A 22399-nucleotide genomic window follows, 5' to 3' on the forward strand; every position below is an offset into this window, starting at 1 on the left:
ATATAATATATTTAGATAATTTATTATGAATAAAAAATATTAAATAATATATCTTATATGTAATAAAATATATATTGTGTTATAATATTGTAAATTAATTATAATTTAATATTTACATATATTATAATATATATATGATATATAATAAATTAAATATTATATATTTTTATCAAATAGAAAATAATATATAATATTTAATTTATTCTATATTAAAAATATATATTTTTATTAACATTTAATATGTAACTTAATATATAACACAAATAATATGAATTTTATTTGTAATGAATAGTGTCTGTACAGTAATATTAGTTTTCTGCGCTACAATGCCGAAAACATAAGAAATATATGTTTTCTCTTTTCTTTACAAAAATTAAAAACCTTTTCTATTATAGAAAAATAAAAATATTTTATTGAACGTAATTTTTGTTTTCGTTTTACCTTTTTAAAAGTTAATAACAAAAAATAAGAAACATTTCTTATTACTAAACTCAACGAGTCAAACATGCCCTAAAGAAATCATGGAACATGCCCTAAAGAAATCATGCTCTAGGATTTGGATCTTAGGCGGGGGAAGAAAGTCCTCTATTGCTTAACATTGGATCTGGCGCCTACAGAAGCGCCTCTTGAGTCGCCCTAAAAAATGGTACGACAGCTTAACCCTTTATTAGCTTCGTGACTTTACACAGATCTCGACAGCTTAATTTGGACTGCCGACGAAGCCCAGCTCATTGTCGAAAGTTCAGATCCAACAATAAAGACCGAAAAATCTACCATTTTAGGAATTATCTCTTAAATCAAGTGGGTCCCCTCTTCATCCGAGGACTTAGTTTTCATGAAATATTTAATAAAAGATAATAGTTTATCATGCATTGAATTGAAAATTTAAGTTATTTTAGTTTTAAATAATTTTTAATATTTAATAAAAGATAATAGTTTATCATGCATTGAATTGAAAATTTAAGTTATTTTAGTTTTAAATAATTTGTAAAAATTATTTTCTTGATTTTTCTCTCTCTCTATTATTTTTTCCTTTATGTTAGAATCAGATGGTTTTTATTCTTTTTTTCGTATATTTCAAACCATGAAATGGTAATTTTTTTTTAACTTTCATAAAAAAAATCTCATGCTAATCAAATGGATATTAAAATTTTCATTTACTTCATTTTCTTTTGTTATTAAATTTCATCCATCCAAAGAAACTTTGACGGAATGGCTACAAGATGTCATATGAAAGCCTGCTTTGTTTGGAATCAATTATTTTAGGATTTGGAAAAGGAAAACATGAAATTTATTAAATAAAAAAAAAACAATTATTTATTATTTTTATAAATAAAAGAAACAAAAATACAAGAATACAAAAATGTAAATTCTACTCCATTCATGTAAAAATGTAAATTCTGCTCTCTTCGTTTAAATTTTTAAGTACACAAAATACAAAGTGGTGGTCGATACTAAAGTATTGGATTCCATAATTTTTTGTTATAAAATTCTACTCAATTCATGTAAAATTTTGAAGTACAAATATACAAATGCAAATTTTTTGAAGTATAAAAATACAAAAGTGGTGGTGGATCATCTATTAAATGCAGTTTAAGATATTGGAGTATACCGAACAAAATGGTGTGAATTATGAATTTTGTCCAAACAAAATGATATTGGAGTATACCAAACAAAATGGTGTGAATTATGGAGGATTGGAGCATGATTTTGGTTATACAATTCTTATTATAGATTTTTCAAATACAAGAATACAAAAGCGGTGTTGGATCAATAGGTTAAACACAAACTTTTGGTAATTTTGATAAATCAATATCTTACTATATAAGTTTGAGATTTGAGGATAAATTTTTAAGTACACAAAATACAAAAGGGTGGATACTAAAGAATTGGATCCCATGACTTGAATATGCAGTTTATTAATATGCTCAACACTCAAAGAAAAAAAATATAAGTAGGTTAAATTCAGTTAAATAAGAGAATAGGAAGGATTTAGTTAAATAAGAGAATAAGAAATCGTTAGGGATTGAGATATGATAATAGATATTTAGGATAGGGTTTAATAAGAAGAAGAGTTTTATAACGAGAAGAAGTTGGAAGGTTAATTAAGGAAATGTTTAATTGAAGAATATATAACCTGTCAAATCCTGACTTTTTAGACTGGATTTGAAACGCAATTAAAACGGTATTTGAAATCTTATAATTATCAAATCCCTTTTGTAATTCCGTGGTTCCAAACAAGGCAATTCTGTTTTCAAATCTAAATCCCATCAAATCCAGCATTCCAAACTAAGTGGGCATCCCTTCCATTCTTAATTTTATTTTTATTTTTAGTACGTAGGATTTGTTTTTCATGACATTGTCTCTTCCTTTTGTGTCGAAGGACCAAAATTTGTAATTTGCCAAATATCTTTTTTCTTTTCTTGTTATTGCAAGTGTGGAAGCTCTTTTCTCGTATTCATTTGCATGTTATATAAAATAGAGAATCAATGGAAAAAAAGATACAGTATGAAAAAGGACGGCGTATAATACTTTTTTTTTTTTCCTACAAATATAATTTTTAAATTTTAGATAAAAATATATATATGTGAATGGCAGTAACACACTATAACACATATATGGATGTGATTATGTGAATGGGTATAAAATAAAATTTTGCAAAAAAATAAATAAATAGGAAGGATGAAATGTAATATAGTGATTAACTTTTGTTAATCTAAAAATATAATTAGATTAGACAACATGGTCAACCCCCATCTAATATTTATGTTGGAATTTATATATTTTTTTTAAAAAAATCATATTTATATAAATTAAATTGTCATTTTTAATTATATCTCAATAATCAACAAAAACTTATATATTGATTAAACACATTCATGATTTGAGTAAAAGGTTATGAAAACTTGAAACCAACTCAATCTTGCTGAATTTGATTCTTATATTTTTTGTCCCCTCAACTTCAATTCCAATTCTAAAGCTCCAATTACATGCAGTCAAACACAATGAAGTGTTATTAATTTCAACATTTTTATTAGTTGATCTATTAGATCAACTAATAATATGTATTTTTTCACTACATTCTTCTTGATTTATGCAATTTATTTTGTGAAAAAAAAGATATTGAATAAAATATACATAATATGTAAGATTGTTCTATTGTGATCGAAAGGTCATGACAGGGTCAGTCCTAGGCCTAGGTGACCCAGGCAATCACCTAGGGTCTCCAATTTGGGCCCAAAATTTGTATTACTAGGCCTCTCAAGATTTTGGACCTCACATTTGCCTAGGGCCTTAGAAAAATTGGGCCTCTTAGGGCCAGCCATGGATCACGGGTTCGAAATAAGGTAAAATCTCTCCATTGTGACTTGAAGTTCAACCTCCCTAGATGTGAAGGTAAGATTTCGTACATTTGACTCTTTCCAAATCTCAACGAGGGTTCAAGTTTCTGCAGCTACATGTTACCTTAAATATTGAGGAAATGTTGCGAAGAGGGTTTACAATTATTTAAGACTAGATTTTTTATTTATTTATTGATAAGTTAAGACTTGAAATATTTCTCATTGAAATTTCAGTTTTTATTATTTTATTATTATTATTATTATTATTATTATTTTTTGAGAAACATCAATAACATCATAAAGTATACTTTGATAACCATGATAAGGCAAACATTAGTTACACCCACAAGACGCTGTGGACATACTTGTGGGGCTTAAAACTTAAAAGAGTCCACCATCTAAAATACTGTGGACATAGATGTGTTACTCTGCAATTGGATCAATACAGACTGGCCTTCCTCCAAGGTGCAGTGGATCTAGCAATGCCAGCTCTTCTTAGGCAGGAGGCTCAGCAATTTTCTACAACAAATCCAATCATATTCATATCATTGAAGCATTCCATTATGCAAATGATTGTAATAAATATATGCCCCTTAAATCATAACCAACAACAACTTCAATGGCATGATATGTGTTTCTTAAAGACCTTGCTTCACTATATCATACACGGGTACTTCATTGCTTTTAAAGAGTGCATGTAACATAGATTTGGACAAATATCAAGTTATTTGTCTGGCAGCAATGCTACTGCTTATTGAAGATGGCCACTAATAAGTTGAACCTTGAATATTAAAATCATAACTATTGCGCCTGCAAATTAAAGAGAGGAGGGATTTGAATATGGGCACATCCGCTCGGAGAACTGGACACTCTACTAACTAGGCCACTGAGTAATGAAGTATTGCTTTATTTAAAGCATCAAATAAGTAGGAAAATAAATGATAAGAAATATAAAGTTTAGTGCTCTTGTAATGTGTTGTCTACTGTCACATTAGATTGCTTGACAGTGATTATAAAACTTTTGCCAAGACTCTTTCATAAACTCTATAATTGTTGATGCATGAATTTACACAACAATCTATAAAATTAAATTTGCAGAATCTTGTACATCACAATTTGTTGTCTGTACTTTTAGCAATCCTATGTTCTGGATCTCCACGACAATACAACAACATAGATTCGTAGTAACAAGCCATGCACAATCTGAGAACTCTGAATAAAACATTAGCCATTTTCTTGCACCTAGATCTGTAACAAAGTAGGTTTAACTTTGTAGATTGGATTCTGATTTCTTTATCTGTACTTAACAACCTTGTGTTCGTAGATTTGATTCTGATTTCTTCTAGTCATTTTACCAAGGAAGACTCGGTCATACATATTCTTAATTGAACTTTAATCATCCATGAAATAAGAAAATTTATTAAACATGAAATGGTTTCTTATTAATATGTGGAACTCATCCAACCTTCTTCACGTAAAACCTCGATTGCATCACGTGTAATGCTTCATTTCATATTCGTCAGTAAGAATTTACAGTTATCCAGCCTAAAACATTGATCCATTAGAGTAGAGTAAAAAAATCACTTAATTAGAGAAAAGTTAGTGAATAATTAAGATAATATTATAAGCTGCAGTCCTTTGGGAATTACAGTTCACTATTCTCTCTATAATTGTTGATGCATGAACTTACACAACAATCTGTAAGATTATCATTACAGATTCTTGTAGATTATATTCTGATTTCTATGTTTTCTTTACTTTTAACATTGTTATGTTTTGGATCATCGTGACAATACATAGATTCGGACTAACAAAGCATTCACAGTATGAAGAACTCTGAACTAGCATTATCCCACTATTGTTCTTACGTCTAGATTTGTTACGATAATTCTCAACATTGTAGATTAGATTCAGATTTACACCTAGAATTGTTGCAAACAATTCACAACATTATAAATTAGATTCGGATTTACACCTAGATTTAGTAATCTTAAGTTTTGGAGCTCCATATTCATAGATCAATATTCAATGCTGAATAAAGTATTCTCAACAAATATCTGTCTGACACTAGGTTTTGCTAGGCTACAATTTTCTTTTGCATGTTCGTTACTCGATGAAACAATGTACCAATGACAACTAATTGTGTTTGATTGTTTAGACATTTATTTCTGCCTTAAAGTTGCAGTGTGGTGAATTGTCTAGAGCAATTTCAGTATATTCCTTAGATCTGATTTATGTCACAGGCCTTGTTCATGTTCCAGCTGTTAACTTCTTCAAAGTTTCATTGCAAAAGTAGCAGAAAAGAGAGATGCAAATTTTATGATGCCTCTGTCTCTAAGACTTAGGGGAAAAGGACTTAACTGAAAAAATAAAAATTAAAACAAATATATATATGTATATATATATATATTCAAGAATCATCACCTTCATCTAGTCACCATCAAGGTAGACTTGGTCATTCTTATGTTTAATCAAAATTTAATCCACCATAAAATCATAAAATATACTTGACACATAAAACTTGAAGTGATCTTTTATTCGACATATCAAACACAGAAAGAAGAGAGCACATCGGAGAAACTTATTCGACATCTAGATCACCAAGCTACAGGACTGTTTCTTCACTCGGTTTCCTAAACTTGCCTCACACATAAACTCTATCCATAAGAAATAAAGCATTTGACAGAGTCAAAGGAACCCAAGGATAATAGACATGTAGAAATAAAAATCTGGATGTCCCGTTTCCATGAAGGTAGGGTAGCTGGCTGACCGGACCAAGGATACCAGACAGCTTCTAAATCTTGATGAGCTAATCCCAAGCTCAGGAAACAAGTTCACCATCAAATTGATCGAGTCATACTCGATGTTTTCAGTCAGAGTCCATCCTGATAACGCGTTAAAAACATCAGAAGCAGTTCAGGAAAACACTAAATGGACAGAGCAGTGACAATTATCCAACCATACCATACAGACCTTGAGGATTTAAATACCTCTAAACCACCATAGCAAGTTAAGGAAAGAGTTTTAAGTATGAAACACCCATTAATGTAATGCTTATATTAATAAACACCATAGCAAGTTCACCAGTTTAGTACCAAACAACTGTTGAGTAAAAATGGAATTTCTCTCTATTAAATTTAAGGGTATAGAAACCTGAAAAGTTTTACAAATTTTGACCTGTATTCTACCGAATATAAATTAAAAAAAAAAAAAAAAAAAAAAAAAAAAAAAAAAAAAAAAAAAAAATTAATACAAAGAATTCCTATACAATCTCTTCTATGCATACAAAAGAATGAATTAATCAAAGAATTCATGCGCGCACATGACTACAAGGTGGTTGCAGTAACTAAGGTTCCTTTACACAATGGAGAGGACTGTAAACCATGATGCCTAATGTTTCTTTGAGGCAAATTTGCTTTATCTGGAGTAGGTGAGCCGGTGGCTGACAGCATTTCTCCACCATAACTGGTTAGTGTGTGTACACGAGGAGAGAGGTTCGATCTAAGGCAGCTAGCACTTCTTGGAGACAAGTTTGCTTGTTCCAGAGCACGGAACTGGAGCTCCGAGGGGTAGTAACTCAAACAGCCAATTCTGGGCCCAGCACCTGTTGTCCATTTGGAAGACAGTTGCTTCCCCAATTGATATGACTTCATTCCTTTATGAGAATTAATCCTTTGAAGAATAGATTCTTCTGGGATAGTCTCTTCTTTAGTTTCTTCATCTTCTTCATCAGACAAGTTCTGCTTTTGAAGAACTTGTTTGGGAGAATACGACTCTTCCTCTATTACATAACCATCCAATGATGATTCCACTGTGAATCCGTTAATGCTTGATTCAACAGCTTGGTTCTCACTCTCTAATTTCTCAAACAAATCACCCTTGTTTGGTATTTTAAGATCAGTCAATTTTCTACTAAGGCAGCTAGACAGCCTTGACATTGGTGGTTCTAACACAGCAGCAGTCTCTTCTTCAGTTGAAATGGTTTTCTCTGAAGTCAAGTCCTTGACATCTATCTCTTCGGTCTCCATTCCATCCCTTTCGGTCAAGTCTTCTTCAGATGTGCTGCTTCTCAGGAAAACAATGCTATGCTTGCCAATGGATTCTTCTTCATCCACTGGATCCATCTGAGAATTACAGTGAAATGGATACAATCAATATTGATCTTTTTCTCTCTCTTTAGAAAGAAAGAAAAATTACATAAACCTCATTTTTACCTTAACATTGGTGAGATCCACATTGTTCCCTTTGAGGAATGAAATAAAGTCCTCAAAATTTTCTGGTGTTGGCATATAATGGCCACTGTGAGGCCAAACTGCCTGTTAATAGTTGACCAAAAAGCCTTGTTAATCAACTGCGTAAATGTCGAACAACCATATACAAATCCAATATGAACTGTGAAACAAGAAACGAATTTCCATCTGTTTTCACGTTTTAACTATACCTTAATGATGCCGTTTTCAACAACTAATCTCCCAGCTGCGGATGTTGCTCCTCCGGCCAAGAAGCTAGAATGCTGAAATGTGCCTTTCTTTTTCTTGCCAACATATAAGGTCATAGATGTGCTGAGGACAAAAATCCACTTAACATCCCTTGGGCCAGTGGTGTCAAGGAGCTCTCCTGTTTGCTTGTACAAGAGCTTTCCATCCTCCACTACAACTTCATAAGTCTTCCTTTCCATCTGTGAAGATAATAAATATATATATCAGTAAGAAGTTTTTGCATCCTTGAGAACCAAATTGCTTATTAAGAGAAGAAAAAGAAGAAAACAAATTTTTTTATTAAAGTACGATTAAGAGATTAAAGGGGCTCACCGGACCAAGATACTTGATGCACTGCTGCTGAAGTTTTAACCGAGGACATTTATCAAGAAGATTCACCTCCTTTCCTTCGCCTATGTCTAGCCTGCATTTGCAAATGAGCATCTTTGGTCATTATCATAATATGAAAAAATGAGAATGAAAATTTTTTACATTCAAGAAAACCGTCAAAAATTTACCAGTAGAAGAAGGGTTCTTTGCTTTGACAGTGCAGCCAATTAACATAATAGAATTGGAGATTGTGTCCATAACGATGTCGTGGATCAATCTGTTCAACCCAAAGAATTGAGAATCAAGATCAATAACCACCAATAATGGAGTAGAAGAATACAGACTTTTAGAGAAATACGCTTACAGCCTCGAGCCAATGTTGTAAAGCAAGTTTCTGGGCTTTACCATTCTTCGATAAGCCTTTTCCAACCTGCAAATTTAGAGAGAGAGAAGAAAGAAACTCAATTAACATAAATTTTGAAAATAAAATATGCAGAAGCTAATATAAATCTAAATCAAATTTACCTTGGCAGCACGGGTTCTTGCTCTCGACCATCGTGAAATGGCTGTCTCATGTTTCTCAATTTCAAAAAATGATATAGAACTTCGCTTTAGTTCTGCAAAATCTAAGAGCTTCCACCTGTAATTGTTTTAAAACTTCGCATTAGAAGGGTAGAAAAGCCAATAAAGCTTTCAAATAAAAGGAGGAAAAAAAGATCTGCTAGTGGTAATAACAACATACCAGCTTTGCTCTATGAGAACTGCACAGTCTGCTAGCTTTCGCCTTGTTCGAAAGCTTTTGTATACTTTCTGCAATTTTATCGCAGCCTCATGTTTGGGGTTGCTTGCATCCAATACGGGCAATTTCGTGTTTTTCTCCGGCACCCAATTTGAGCTTGGTGATTGATTATCTAAATATATGCAATCATCACCACTAGATGTGATGCACACATCCTTTTCTTTTGATGAAGGAGCTTTAAATGAGATCTTTGCTTTGAGTTCACTTGCTTTAAAGCTAACAGATCCTTCAATCATCATCTTTCCAGAACCTATTGATTGCAATATGGTGGGTTCTGAGTCCCGGCCATTGAAGCTGACGGATCGAGCTGGAGTTTTCACTCCATCATCTCCAAAACTGATGGATTTAACAGTGACAGATTCAAAACCATTCTCTAAATCAATATCATCCGCAAATGGGCACGAAAAAGAAATCCCCATATGACTTTAAAGGGGATTCTGAGCAGCCTATGAGATCTTGATTCCTGTTTAGACAAACCGTTACTTAAAAGGTGAATCTAACATATTTTAAGATGGAACTAAATGTAAACGTATCAATGAAAAAAAAAACCTATTGTGTGTACAAACTGCAAAATATTCCGAATCATGGAGGGTTTTATATCAAATGTAGCAACTAAACCAATCAAGATGATGAATTCACAATACCCATTTGCATAAACAATTTCTTACCAAAAGAAAATAAATAAAATTGACTGAATAAAGATAAATCCATTTAATATGCCCCATATACAGAAATCCTAGAAAACCCATTTCATCAGTATAGCATTTTCTATAAATGGTAGATGTATGAAATAAACAAGACAACGCAATCAGCTGTAGAATAATTCAAACTTTGAAAAAACAAATGATACAAACAAATCCATAGAAAGAAACCAAAGATCTATCATATACCCATTTTGTCTTGTTTGAAAATAAACAAGACAAATCAATCAGCTGTAGAATAATTCAAACTTTGAAAAATCAAGAAATGCAAACAAACCCATATAAAGAAACCAAAGATCTACAATACCCATTTTGCCAATAATAATAATAATTTTTAATCAAAAATTAAAAAGAAAATGGATTTCAATGTCATTAAAATCCATTACAAATGGCATATTCCATAAGAAAAATCAGATGAACACGTGAAGCATTCTGTTGAACATGTTTAGGGCTAAATCTTTACAAACACAAGATGTTCGATCAAATGTTGCAGAGACATACCCATCAAGCAAACAGCACAGATTTACAAAACCAACTTTAAAATGTTAATAAAAATATCCAAAAACAAGATCAAATAACATTCAAGAATTAATATCATGTGCAGAAATCAGACAATATAAATAGAAGAAACCCAACAGAAAATTGGAAGAGAAGAGACTTTACCTCAATGTAAGAAGTCTTTGTGGGCCAAAAAATGAGGAATACAGAGAGAAACTGGTGGGTGTTAATGGGGTGAATGAATGAACGAATTTGGATGGGGAAGAGAAATTTCAATTTGATAAACCTCTGCTTTGCTCTGCTCAGCTTAAGTTCAAGCTTACAAAAATAAAAGTTGCTGTCTTCGTCTACTCATTGCTTTGGTGTTTATATAGTAAAAACTGGGAGGGGCAGACAGACTCAGTTTAGAGAGAGAGAGTCTCCACACACACACAGACTTAACGCATACACACGCAGAGACTCCAAGCACGTGGAATGGACTTTGGGGATGCGGTATTGTTTTTCCATTATCCTTTTTTTATAAACCCTTTCCTCACCTTTTCTTTTCTTTTCCAATTTTATTTTCATTTTTAGTAATTATAAAAAAACCAATTAAATACAGTTGACTTGATTTTTTTTTTTCAAGAGTCGACTTGATGATAAACCACTAAATCACAATTATGAGATTCATTTATATAAATCCTAATGCCTCACTTTCTAAAGAAAAAGGTTGAGTTGGAAGTACTTTTTCACTTTTCAACGTACAATATTAAGAATTTATGTTCTTATTAGAGCAACTGGGTGTGTGAGTACAATTTAATCATAACAAAATGTTATTTGGACCTCAAAAGTCATTCCGGAACTGAAGTTAAAATCAAATTTTGGCTATTGGCAAAAATGCTATTTGAATTGGTTCAATCATACTTAATCGGGTTTTATTGGGGCTAAATTTTCTTTTATGTATTATGCTCCATGCAAATGAATAATTTTGAAATTTTTTTTACAAATATAATAAAATTGCTAGAGTAGATTTTTAGATTGCTTATTTCTTTTTGGTTATGATGATTTGTTGCACAAATCTTATATTTATAGAATCCTAGTTTCATAAGGTTTCTGCACATATATTATATGCAATTTGATGTATGATTTGTAAGATATGAATTTTTGAAGTTCGAGTAAATTAGAATTTAAATAAACATCAATAAGTGCATTTTGATTCAAATATCTACTATTTTACCCTCTTTAGATAGTTGAGGGGGGGTTTTTTAGAAAAAAATTAGTCGGGTTTACTCAAAAATGTCCATATGGTTTATTATTATTATTATTTTAGTTAGTACTCACACACACATGTCTTCACGAGGTTTAAACTCTTTACCTCTTTTTAAAAAGTAGGAGCCTAGTACCGTTAGGCCACTGACCCGTTACCCTATTATAAAAGTAGGGTGTGAATATCGCCTCCCTTAATTTTTCTCAATTCGGTATTTACCAATTCTCAACTCCAACTTAACAATTGACTACATAAGCCAATTCTTAAGCTAAAGAATCAAGGCTCAAGAATAGGTATTCAGTACATCCCGTGTAGCGGGTTAATAAGAGTTGTGCATACACATCAAGTATGACTCTCATTAATTTGATACAGATGCATTAAACACACTTAATATCTATCCCTAATCGTGGAGAGGACCAATGCTGACTATTACCAATAACAACTAATCACGTAACATAATAAATGCAAACTAGTATAATAATGGTCAAAAAAAAAAAAAAAAGGCAGTATAATGAGACATAAATATATATATATATATATATATATATATATACATATAATTAATAAACATTTGTTATTAACAGGGCCCTAATAGGTTTTAGTTGGTTTGGTGTCGTATATGCTTACGTGGAGTTGGTAGACATTACAATTGATTCAATATGTAATGGTCAAGGTCACTGAAACTTCCATGCTATCTTCATATGAATGACCCACTAGTTGACTGGGAAAAATCTTTTTCGTAACTCCACTTTTACTTCGCAAAGAAGCTTATAATGAGTCAAAGTGAAACTTATGTAACGGGACATAATATTGAATTGGAAATTTGTTTCTTCAAAAACGAATACTAAACATAAAATATTGATTTAATGTGGACTAGATCACTTGATACAATATAAGGTTTTAGAAGTTCGTTTAATTCAAGAAATAAAAATTATATTTTTTTTGAAAGAAAAATTTAATTATTAAGAAATTGCTATAGTTAATTTTTTTTTTTTTAATCTTATTTGATGCACGTTGTTGAATTGAATTATTAAACAATACTCAAGAAGTTTTTATGTTTTTTAAAGAAGTTAGTTTTGAATATATTTTGACATTTTCTAGATTCATTAGAAAAGAAAATGCTTGCTAATAATAAGTCAAAATGAAACTCGTGCAAAGGGGAATAATATTAAATTGGAAGTTTGTTTCTTCAAAAACGAAAATTAAAAATCTATATAGTCATAAAATATTGATTTAATATGGACTAGGTCACTTGATACAAGGTTTTAGAAATACGTGTATTTCAACATTATATATAATTTTTTTGTAAGAATTTTCTTTTTATATAATTGTTTGAATTTTAATTATTCAGAAATTGTCATAATTTAACTTTTTATTATTATTTGATACACAATATTGAATTGAATTATTAAACAAAACCCAATAACTTTTCTTTACTTTTTTTTATTTTATATTTTTTATTACAAAGTTGGTTTTGAATATATTTTGACATTTTCTAGTTCATTAGAAAAGAAAATGGGTTGGTGTGCGACCACTAGAGAGGTAAAATAAGAGAACGAAAAGTATGATTGAGACTTAGAATTTGAATCATTCTCCTCTGTAGGGGACAATATTTTTTTTTATTTTCCATGCACGCACTGCATTGCTCTGAAAAAATTAAATAAGATGAAAGATTATATATGGAGTCCATATATTTATTTCAAATACCAAAAAAAATGTGAATCTTAACGCCTACGGCGAGCAAAGTCAGATCCTCCTTCAATGCCTTGGTCATGTGTTACATCGCTAGTAGGGGAGGGTAAATATAATACGAGAATTCGATCAGTAAGAATCGAATTGGATTACTTCACCTTTATATTGACGGCAGATTTAAAAAAATTGAATCTATAACTCATGAATTGATCTGTCAAAATTTGATCTGATTCGTCAGTCCAATTCGATCGGATCCTCGATATATATATATATATATATATATATATATATATATAATAAATTTATTAGTAAATTTAATTAGTTAATGATCATTTAATGGACTTTAATAATGCATTAATTAATAGTTATTTAAATATATGAATTAATTATGATAGATTAAAATTTTATCCATGGTTAAAAAATAAACAATATTGGATAATTTATGAAAAACTCATATATGTGGATCTGATCCGTCATTTTATGGATTTGATTCGTTATCTAACGGATCGGTGTCGGATTAAAATTTTACAATCAGTTGAGAACGGATCGGATTTTGATTGATGCTTAATTTGATCCGATACGATCCGTGACCACCCCTAACGGCTAGTGTAATACATTACATTACATTGCAACATATTCATGAAAAAATTATTATTGAGTATTATAAAATGGGAGGCGATATCATACTCCACTTTTCAATGTTTAATCTTAAATGAAAGGGCAATTCTAACTTTATAAGTAAATAATTATTACCTTTTAAGTGACACAATTTCTGTTTTAGATTAAAAAAATTGAATAATTGTTTTTACGAGACCAAAAGAATATATATTATGTTGAATAAATTGCCTCTTTTAACTGGACCATTAAAAAATTTATCTCCCTTGACATGAAAAAAAAAAACCTAACAAAAATATATTTATTGAAGAAATTATCTCTTTTGTTAAGATCCAAAAAAAAAAAAAAAATGTAAGTAAAGAAGAGGATTAAAATTTTTTTATCTGTATTGAATAAATTATTTCTTTTGAAAAGACAAAAAAAAAAAAAAAATTGTTATTTTAATCAATAAAGTATTTCTTTTGATAGGACCCATCAAAAATAAAGTTACCTCTTTTAACCGGACTAAAAAATAGTTAACTTTATAGAATAAATATCTCTTTCCAAAAGAGAACCTTTGAAAAAAACCAAAAAAAAAAGAAAAAAAAAAAATTAGTAAAGAAAGTAAAGAAGGTTAAAAAAAGTAAAAGTTATATAAATGGTAAATTTGACATTATAAATTAAAAACTGGTGCATTAATAAATTCAATAACTTTTTTGTCATCTTTTTTAAAAGAAAAAGGTAAATTGAGTGTAATCAAGTGTAATTGAATAAAAGTGGAGTATGAATATTTTTTATAAAATTATTGTATTAGTCAGCTGTCAGAACTCACAAGAAATGTTATTACATAGTTTGAGATCGCGCAGTCCCAAATTGTAATTGGCTAAGATTTTTCAAAATGTAATAAATTTTAGTGAATGTTTTGATATATATATATATATATGTCGGTATAATTATTAAATTAATGGAGCTATATATATATATATTATATATATATAGCTCCATTAATTTAATAATTATACCGACAAATTTAAGATTTATTAAGCAACTGTACAAAAAGTGTATACTTGTGAGAAAACACACATTGAATGTATTAAACGGAAAGCAGGGTTTAGTCTGTTACTGGTTTCACATTGCTTTACGCAGTTAGTACCTCACAGAGATGTAAATGTGTGTGAACAATGCGTCATGTAGCCTTTACACTACTGTCGCTATACATATATATATACATACACAAAATAAGCTTGCACAGTTGTATATTAAGTCCAATATTAGAATATAAATGTATACTTTGATCTGTATCGGAAAGTAGTATACTAGTATCAGTAATATATAAAAGTATTTATACATCTTTTTAGTTTTTAGTAGCAGCAAGGAAACATCGGATTTACTGGTAAGGTGACAAATGAATTCATAGACTTTTCATGCAATTAATTAGATATATATATATATATATATATATATAGATATAGGAGATTTATGGATTTGAATATGCAATGAATGATGATGCAAATCATCTTTTGCGCATGGATAGGGCCTAGTAAAGGGTCTGATTCGGTCCTTATCTGTCATGAATTGAAATCTCAACACCGCTATGTATTTATATAATTATAATTTATTAGATTGCATTACATCAATTATATGTTTGATATATCAAACTATGAATGAAATTTGAAAAAAAAAAAGCATTGGATTTTTTTTTTAAAAATAATGATTTGGTTCATCATCGTTGCACTTGGGCGAGCTCCCTTTCTTGGAGCAGTCTCCCCCACCTTTGTCGAGTCTGAAGATTAGACACATGATGTCATTAATATCCACAATATTATGATGACATCAATGACTACACAAATAAATTTAGTTCTTTTTTTTAATTGCTTAGTACAATGCTCAAGGAATGCAACATATAAACTCCTCTAATTTATAAGATACCCCGCTTTGGAGAACTCATATATGATTGACCTTTTGTGTTTTTATTTCTCAAAATTTAGCCAAAATAAATTTTTAATTTTTTTTAAATGTAAATATTTGAATTTTACATTTTCGTAATTCTAGCCAAATTTCACAAAAATAAAATAAAATTCTAAAATTTTGACCATTAATTAATTGAAAATGATCAAAACAAAGTAATGTTGCTAACATTCATAATTATGCAACCCTACAATTTCCTCAATTTAACGAAATTCAATATTTCACATAATTTATTATGAAACTCGTCTGCATCTACTTCAACAATTGAAATCAAACAGCTACGTCAGTCGTCATTAAAAATTCATAGTAGCTTATTTCTACTTCTACTTCTACTTCCATTCTATTAACAAATTAAAAGAGATTGCACCACATAATTATACCATCAAGATGGATTTAAAAATTTATATAAATTTATATGGGGAGGGGGGACAAATTTAAATAGAGGAATTTTTTTATTATAATTTTAATGGGGTCAAATTTAAAATTTTATAAAGTATAATAAATATAAAAAAGTACAAATTTTAAAATATTAAAACAATAACAAAAAATTTAGTGGAGGCGGTTGCCCCCGCAAAGCCACATAGTAGTTCCGTCCCTGTATACCACTATACAATCTCATCAATAGAATAAAATTCAATATTTCACATAATTTATTTTAAAAATCGTCCACATCTACTTTAACAATTAAAATAAGATAATCACATCAGTTCGTGATTAAAAATAACAATAGAATATTTTTAACTTTACTTCGATTTTATTAGCAAAAAATAATAATAACGCAACTTATAATTATGCGACTATACAATTTCATCAATTGAAGGTTAAAAAAAGAAAAAAGAAAATCTCATCAATATAATGAAATTTAATATTTAACATAATTTATTATAAAATTATTTTGCTTCCGAGCCTGTCTTAAAAAATTGAAACCAGACAACTACGTCAGTGGTGACTAAAAATAACAGTAAAATATTTTAATACTTTTACTTCTATTTTATTAACAAATTAAAAGAGAATGCAGCACATGACAGCACATAACTGGTGACAAATCTTACTCAGTAAGCCTAGAAATTTCAAACTTTAGGACCCAATGCCCAACTCATCCGTTTGGCATTTATTTAAAAGAAAAAAAAAAAATTGTAACAAAACAAGGGTCAAACCCCAAAAGGCATGCCTTTTTGAGCTCTGCTTTGTCTGTTTGTACTTTTAAAAAATGAAGAAAATCCAAAACAAATCAGACATAACCTCGTCACCTCCAACTGTCATTTCAGATCTCCCATGCAACCAACGAAGAATTGGTACTTTGCACCGTACGTACAATTAAGTCAACTACATCTCCAACGTGTCATCACTACATTCAACCACATGCTTGTGTCTTGTATGGCTACTATATCTCTTTGTATAATTATTAATTATATATATATATATATATTTTTTTCTTTTAAAAAATTTATTTATTAAATTAAAAAATTAAAGTTGATAAGAACATTAATGAAATATTTGTAATACATACACTTTTATTAACTAGATATGTATAGTACAATTGATTATTGAATTATTTTTTAAGTAAACTGTTATTAAATCACATCTCGACAAGGTTTATTTAGTTTCATTTTTATCTGTCTTATTCTATTACTATTCTAAATAGCCTTATAAGATTCCATCACATTCTATGCACTATTATTAATTATAATTTTAAAAACCTTATAACAGAGGAGGTTGCCAAAGCAAAATGACACTCCATTATTTATATAGCCATGGAACATTCTTGATTGAAAGTTCTAAATCTCTACATATTTATACAAATTACAAATCTCCACTTTTATCTAGAATATCCTACTGCTACACTATTATAAAATTCTCTAGAAATTAGAAAGTCGTGCCAATATTCACATACGTACTATGCTAGGTATGCTTTGTGTAAAATAATTTGAAAACATAATTGATTAAAAAGTATAAATAGAACATATTAGACCATTGATCAATAATGATATAAATTAATTAGGATATGCATAAATTAGTTTTCCAAGTAAAATAGAAATGTGAAGGATGTCAGTACAGTGAAATGTCTATCATAAATTAGTTTTTTTTTTTTTTTTTTTAATTGGATCATAAATTAGATTAAAATTGTCTTGGAACTTTGGTTAGTGATGAGTAATTTATGAAAAATGCAAATAAATAAATAATAGACCAATAGATATTGAAAAAAAAAAATTAGAATAATTATTCTTTGAAAAATGTATATAAAAAGCAAAAATTCAATTGACACTTCTACAATATAGTGTAGATTTGATTGATTATAAAATATTTTTTACAAATTTTTAGATAGTTATTTTTTATCATATATATTTTTTTGTTGATAAAGATGGTGTCGTCCTTTTAGATTAGTTCATAATCCACTTAACATATATACACTCTTATGTCCTACATGCACCTGGTTAATTACAAAAACAATAAAATAACATACTTTGAAGATGCAAGAAACTCCTTCTATTCTTTCTCTCTCTAGAATTCTTACACCTCAACCCGAAAAGATCCCTCTCCTCTTCATTCCAACTCCTATTTATAGATACTTACAAGATATTTACAAGATATTTACAAGATATTTACTAATCGCTGGACCTGGGCCTATTCCTCTGTAAGCCCTGGTCACCCTTGATGGGCTTACTCCCGCTCGGCCCATATGGCAGTGTCTTTCTATGGGCTGACCCAGCTGTTCGGACTGAAGGTTGTGTTTTGCGAGTCGGACCTGGCCCATGTCATCCGGGGCCTCCTCAACTGCCCCCATAATTGCCCTTTATTTAATAAGGGGTAATTATTGATGGCGTCTCATCATGACGCTGACGGCTCGAGATAACCACGTGGGGGAGCGAACGGTCAGATCCAGAATCAATGTTCCGGGGCTCGAGGGATTTCTTGCCTTCCCGACGCTTCGGCCCTCGGGCCCCCTTGCCTTTATAATGCTCTAGAATTCCACTTCACTTCCCTTTACCGTCTCCATCATCAGCCAAATCTCCCTCTTTCTAGAACTGTGCTAAGCCTTTTCCGGTGAAATCCTTCGAGAGTCATTCTCCCAGCGATCTTGCAGTCCTCCGAGGTTAGTTTCGTTCTTTTTACTTTCGGCAGGCTTCCATTTTCCCTCTTTTAGATTCTTCTAGCACTTCCACCATGGTTGTAGATCTGGGTGTTCTTCGTATGAGACTTAGACTTCCTGACAACATCGAAGTTAGGGTTTGCCCCCAAGACGTTAATATTACGACCGGCGCCGGCCTCCTGCCCGGCGAAGTCTTATTCACGAACCTTCAACTGAATGTTGTTAGGTTCCCTCTGCACCCTTTCTTTAGTTATGTCTTCAATAGATTGGGGATATCCCCTCTGCAGGTCAACCCCAACTTCTTTAGGATCATATCTGTTATGCTCTTATTGATGCGTGACAGAAATCTGGACCTTGACCTCATAGACCTCCTTCTGTGCTATAAGGTCAGTAAGATCCGTACTAACGAGCCCTTCTACCACCTCTACCCGTTCGAGAAGATGTCCATATGCACTGACACAATAAAATCTGAAAAGGGTTGGAGGGATAGCATAGTGGGCATTAGTGGGGCTTGGTCTTCGCCGGCTGCAGAGGATTACCCAATCCCGAGCGCCTTTGGTGTCTGCTCTGTCTCCTCCTATAAAAAATTCAAATCCCATAAACATGACTGCCCCTGTGAAACATGCGTTCCTCGTTTTTGCACTTACTTATGCCGCTCCTTGGGAATACCTTGTGATGACTTGAGCTATAGTGTTTGCAGGGATAGGAGTAACTACTTGAAGAGATACGTTCTGAACGATATTCCTTCCTGCTCAGATCTCCTCACTTCAGACAACCTCTTTGCGCTCTCATCACTCGGCTACAATATGAGCAGACTGCAGATTCCCTCTTTTGGCAGGAGGAAAAATACTCCCCCAGCCACTCCTGCTGCTGGGGCGACCTCCTCTCCAGCGTCGGCTTCTTCTTCAGCCACCATATCTGACACTGTCCCGAGCGCAGTGGCTACTAACCCTGTTGCCAGCGCCCCTGCTGCCAACCAGAACGCGCCCTCCCCAGCTACCATAGCTCCTGCTGCTGCGGGGGGCGGTCGGGACAAAGAGCGAGGCAAAAGGCCTCATCCTGACAGTGAAATCGATCCTGAGGAGGAGCCTCTCATTAGAAGGACCCGAGTCTCTGGGCCGGGTACTCTCTTGCACCGAGCGATCAGAGCTCCTTCTCCCTCTGGGCCTCCTGCAGCTGGTGGCTCTGCTTCTGCTTCAGGCCCCCCTTCTATCCCCAGCTTACCGCCATGGGCCCCTCGGTACACCCGAACGGATGGGACGTTCGTGAAACCGAACGAGACCATGCTGAAGGATGGCCAGACCGCTATGGCCTACTACAGGAGCATGTGGACTCCGAAGGACATTGAGGCGGCAAAGGGCCTTTCCCAGAAGGACGTGTTCAGTCGCTTTCCCCAATCTGCTATGGAGGTGACTTTTATTTTCTAACTCATGAATTCTCTTATATTACTTGGTCTTGCCTTCGCCCGTTCTGACTATTGGTTTAACCGTTCTTATTGTGCACCTATGCAGACATTGTTCGGGATGATGGCCATGCAGAAGCAGGTGGAGATGGGGAACGCCAGGGCCCGAAAGTATTCTGACAGCCTGGAGGTGGCTAATAAAGAAAACGACCTCCTTGCCATGAAGAATACCGAGGTGCTGGTTCGGCTTGACAAAGCCGAGCAAGAGAGAGATGTCCTGAAAAAGGAGAATGATTCCCTTCAAGATGAGAAGGACGCCCTCCAGCTTGAGAAGAGCGTCTGGCAGACTGAGCAGGAATCACTCAGAGAAGAGAAGGCAGAACTCCAACGCCTTCTAGCTGATGAATAGTCTGCTCGGATGGCTTTTGAAAAAAGAGCTCTGGACGAGCGTACCGCTCTGATCGACGCTATCAGCAGAGTGGGTGGTGGGATGCTGGCCCTTCACGCTCGGTTCTCCAGGGTCGGTGCTCTTCGGTATGCTCAAGGATTCCGGGAAGGTTTCGCCGACCGGGTTCCGGATGAGGGACAGACCAGCTCCACTCCGGATGAGGTAGACAAGGATCTGGGGATCGAACCTCTGGGGGTCTATGTCGACCCAGAACCCACCGAAGCGGAACGTATATTTGATGAGTGCCAGGACATCGCATCCTCAAGGATCATCACAGCTCCTCCTACCGCTCTGCCACTGACCGCTCCACAATCGTCAACCGTGGCTCCCTCTGTAGCCACTGCTGACGCTGAACCCCAGCCGAACGACTCAGTTATTCACCTGGATTCCCCACCTCATGAAGGTGAGGCGGCTGATGGGGCCGAGGAGGCGAGTCGGCAAGACCAGGATGCTGTTGGTACTGAGGCGTCTAGCTAGGGCTCCTTCGAATTCTTCATATCTTCTTGTAATGATGGACATCTCTCTTTTGTAAACTAAATGTTCAATATTAATGAAATGGCCGAACTCTTTTTCTCTATGTGTTGTGCTCTGTTCAACTTATCTTCAGTACATACATATCTTTTCTCTCTTTTTCTTTTTATATTAGCTTCGCTGTGTGTTTGTACGGCAAGTGCCTGGCGCTCGGCTAGAATGCCACTTGCCACTTGGCTTTAAATTTTTAGCAAGTGTCTGGCGTTCGGCTTATAGTGCCAGCTGCCACTTATCTTGCTTAAGTGCCTGGCGCTCGGCTAGAATGCCACTTGCCACTTGGCTTTAAATTTTTAGCAAGTGTCTGGCGTTCGGCTTATAGTGCCAGCTGCCACTTATCTTGCTTAAGTGCCTGGCGCTCGGCTAGAATGCCACTTGCCACTTGGCTTTAAATTTTTAGCAAGTGTCTGGCGTTCGGCTTATAGTGCCAGCTGCCACTTATCTTGCTTAAGTGCCTGGCGCTCGGCTAGAATGCCACTTGCCACTTGGCTTTAAATTTTTAGCAAGTGTCTGGCGTTCGGCTTATAGTGCCAGTTGCCACTTATCTTGCTTAAGTGCCTGGCGCTCGGCTAGAATGCCACTTGCCACTTGGCTTTAAATTTTTAGCAAGTGTCTGGCGTTCGGCTTATAGTGCCAGCTGCCACTTATCTTGCTTAAGTGCCTGGCGCTCGGCTAGAATGCCACTTGCCACTTGGCTTTAAATTTTTAGCAAGTGTCTGGCGTTCGGCTTATAGTGCCAGCTGCCACTTATCTTGCTTAAGTGCCTGGCGCTCGGCTAGAATGCCACTTGCCACTTGTCTTTAAATTTTTATAATAGACCATTGGAAAAGAAAATTCTTTTTTTGTAAATTCCAGTAACTTGCTCATTCATACGTATTTGATTGACAACAAATAACATCCAATTAAAGCCAGAACTTAGCTTTTATTGGTAGTACCTCTTCAGAGACGTGGCGTTCCAGGGCTTGCTGATCAACTTTCCCGCCATGGTTTCCAACGTATATGCCCCTTTGCCAATGACTTCTGCAATTCTGTATGGGCCTTCCCAGGGTGGCATCATTTTTTTGACCATCCCCACCTTTCTTTTCAGAACCAGATCGCCCGGGACAAAATCCCTGTGTTTTACTCTCTTATTGTGACTATTCGCCAGCACTTGCTGATACGATGCTAGCCTTATAGCCGCTGCGTCCCTCCTTTCGTCTATCATGTCGAGGTTCAATCTTAACATCTTGTCGTTCTGATCTCGACTCCATGCTAAGCTTCTGATAGTGGGGACTAAATGCTCA

At 33.4% G+C, this 22399-nt stretch overlaps 1 protein-coding gene across 1 annotated transcript; it reads right to left on the minus strand.

Moving 5' to 3' along the window:
* Positions 1 to 6531: 6531 nt before the first annotated feature.
* Positions 6532 to 10796, minus strand: LOC132271430 (IQ domain-containing protein IQM2). Its single transcript, XM_059772802.1, has 9 exons — positions 10313 to 10796; positions 8892 to 9411; positions 8675 to 8789; positions 8514 to 8579; positions 8338 to 8426; positions 8153 to 8243; positions 7783 to 8019; positions 7556 to 7657; positions 6532 to 7465 (listed from the first exon to the last, which is right to left on the minus strand). The coding sequence occupies exons 2-9, from the start codon at positions 9365 to 9367 to the stop codon at positions 6668 to 6670; spliced, it is 1974 nt and encodes a 657-aa protein (XP_059628785.1). The 5' UTR covers positions 9368 to 9411; positions 10313 to 10796; the 3' UTR covers positions 6532 to 6667.
* Positions 10797 to 22399: the final 11603 nt, after the last annotated feature.

The sequence above is a fragment of the Cornus florida genome, unplaced genomic scaffold (assembly GCF_030987335.1).
Source record: "Cornus florida cultivar Cherokee Brave unplaced genomic scaffold, ASM3098733v1 CherokeeBrave_3.0.0_Hap2_Chr08, whole genome shotgun sequence".
Taxonomy (NCBI): Eukaryota; Viridiplantae; Streptophyta; class Magnoliopsida; order Cornales; family Cornaceae; genus Cornus; species Cornus florida.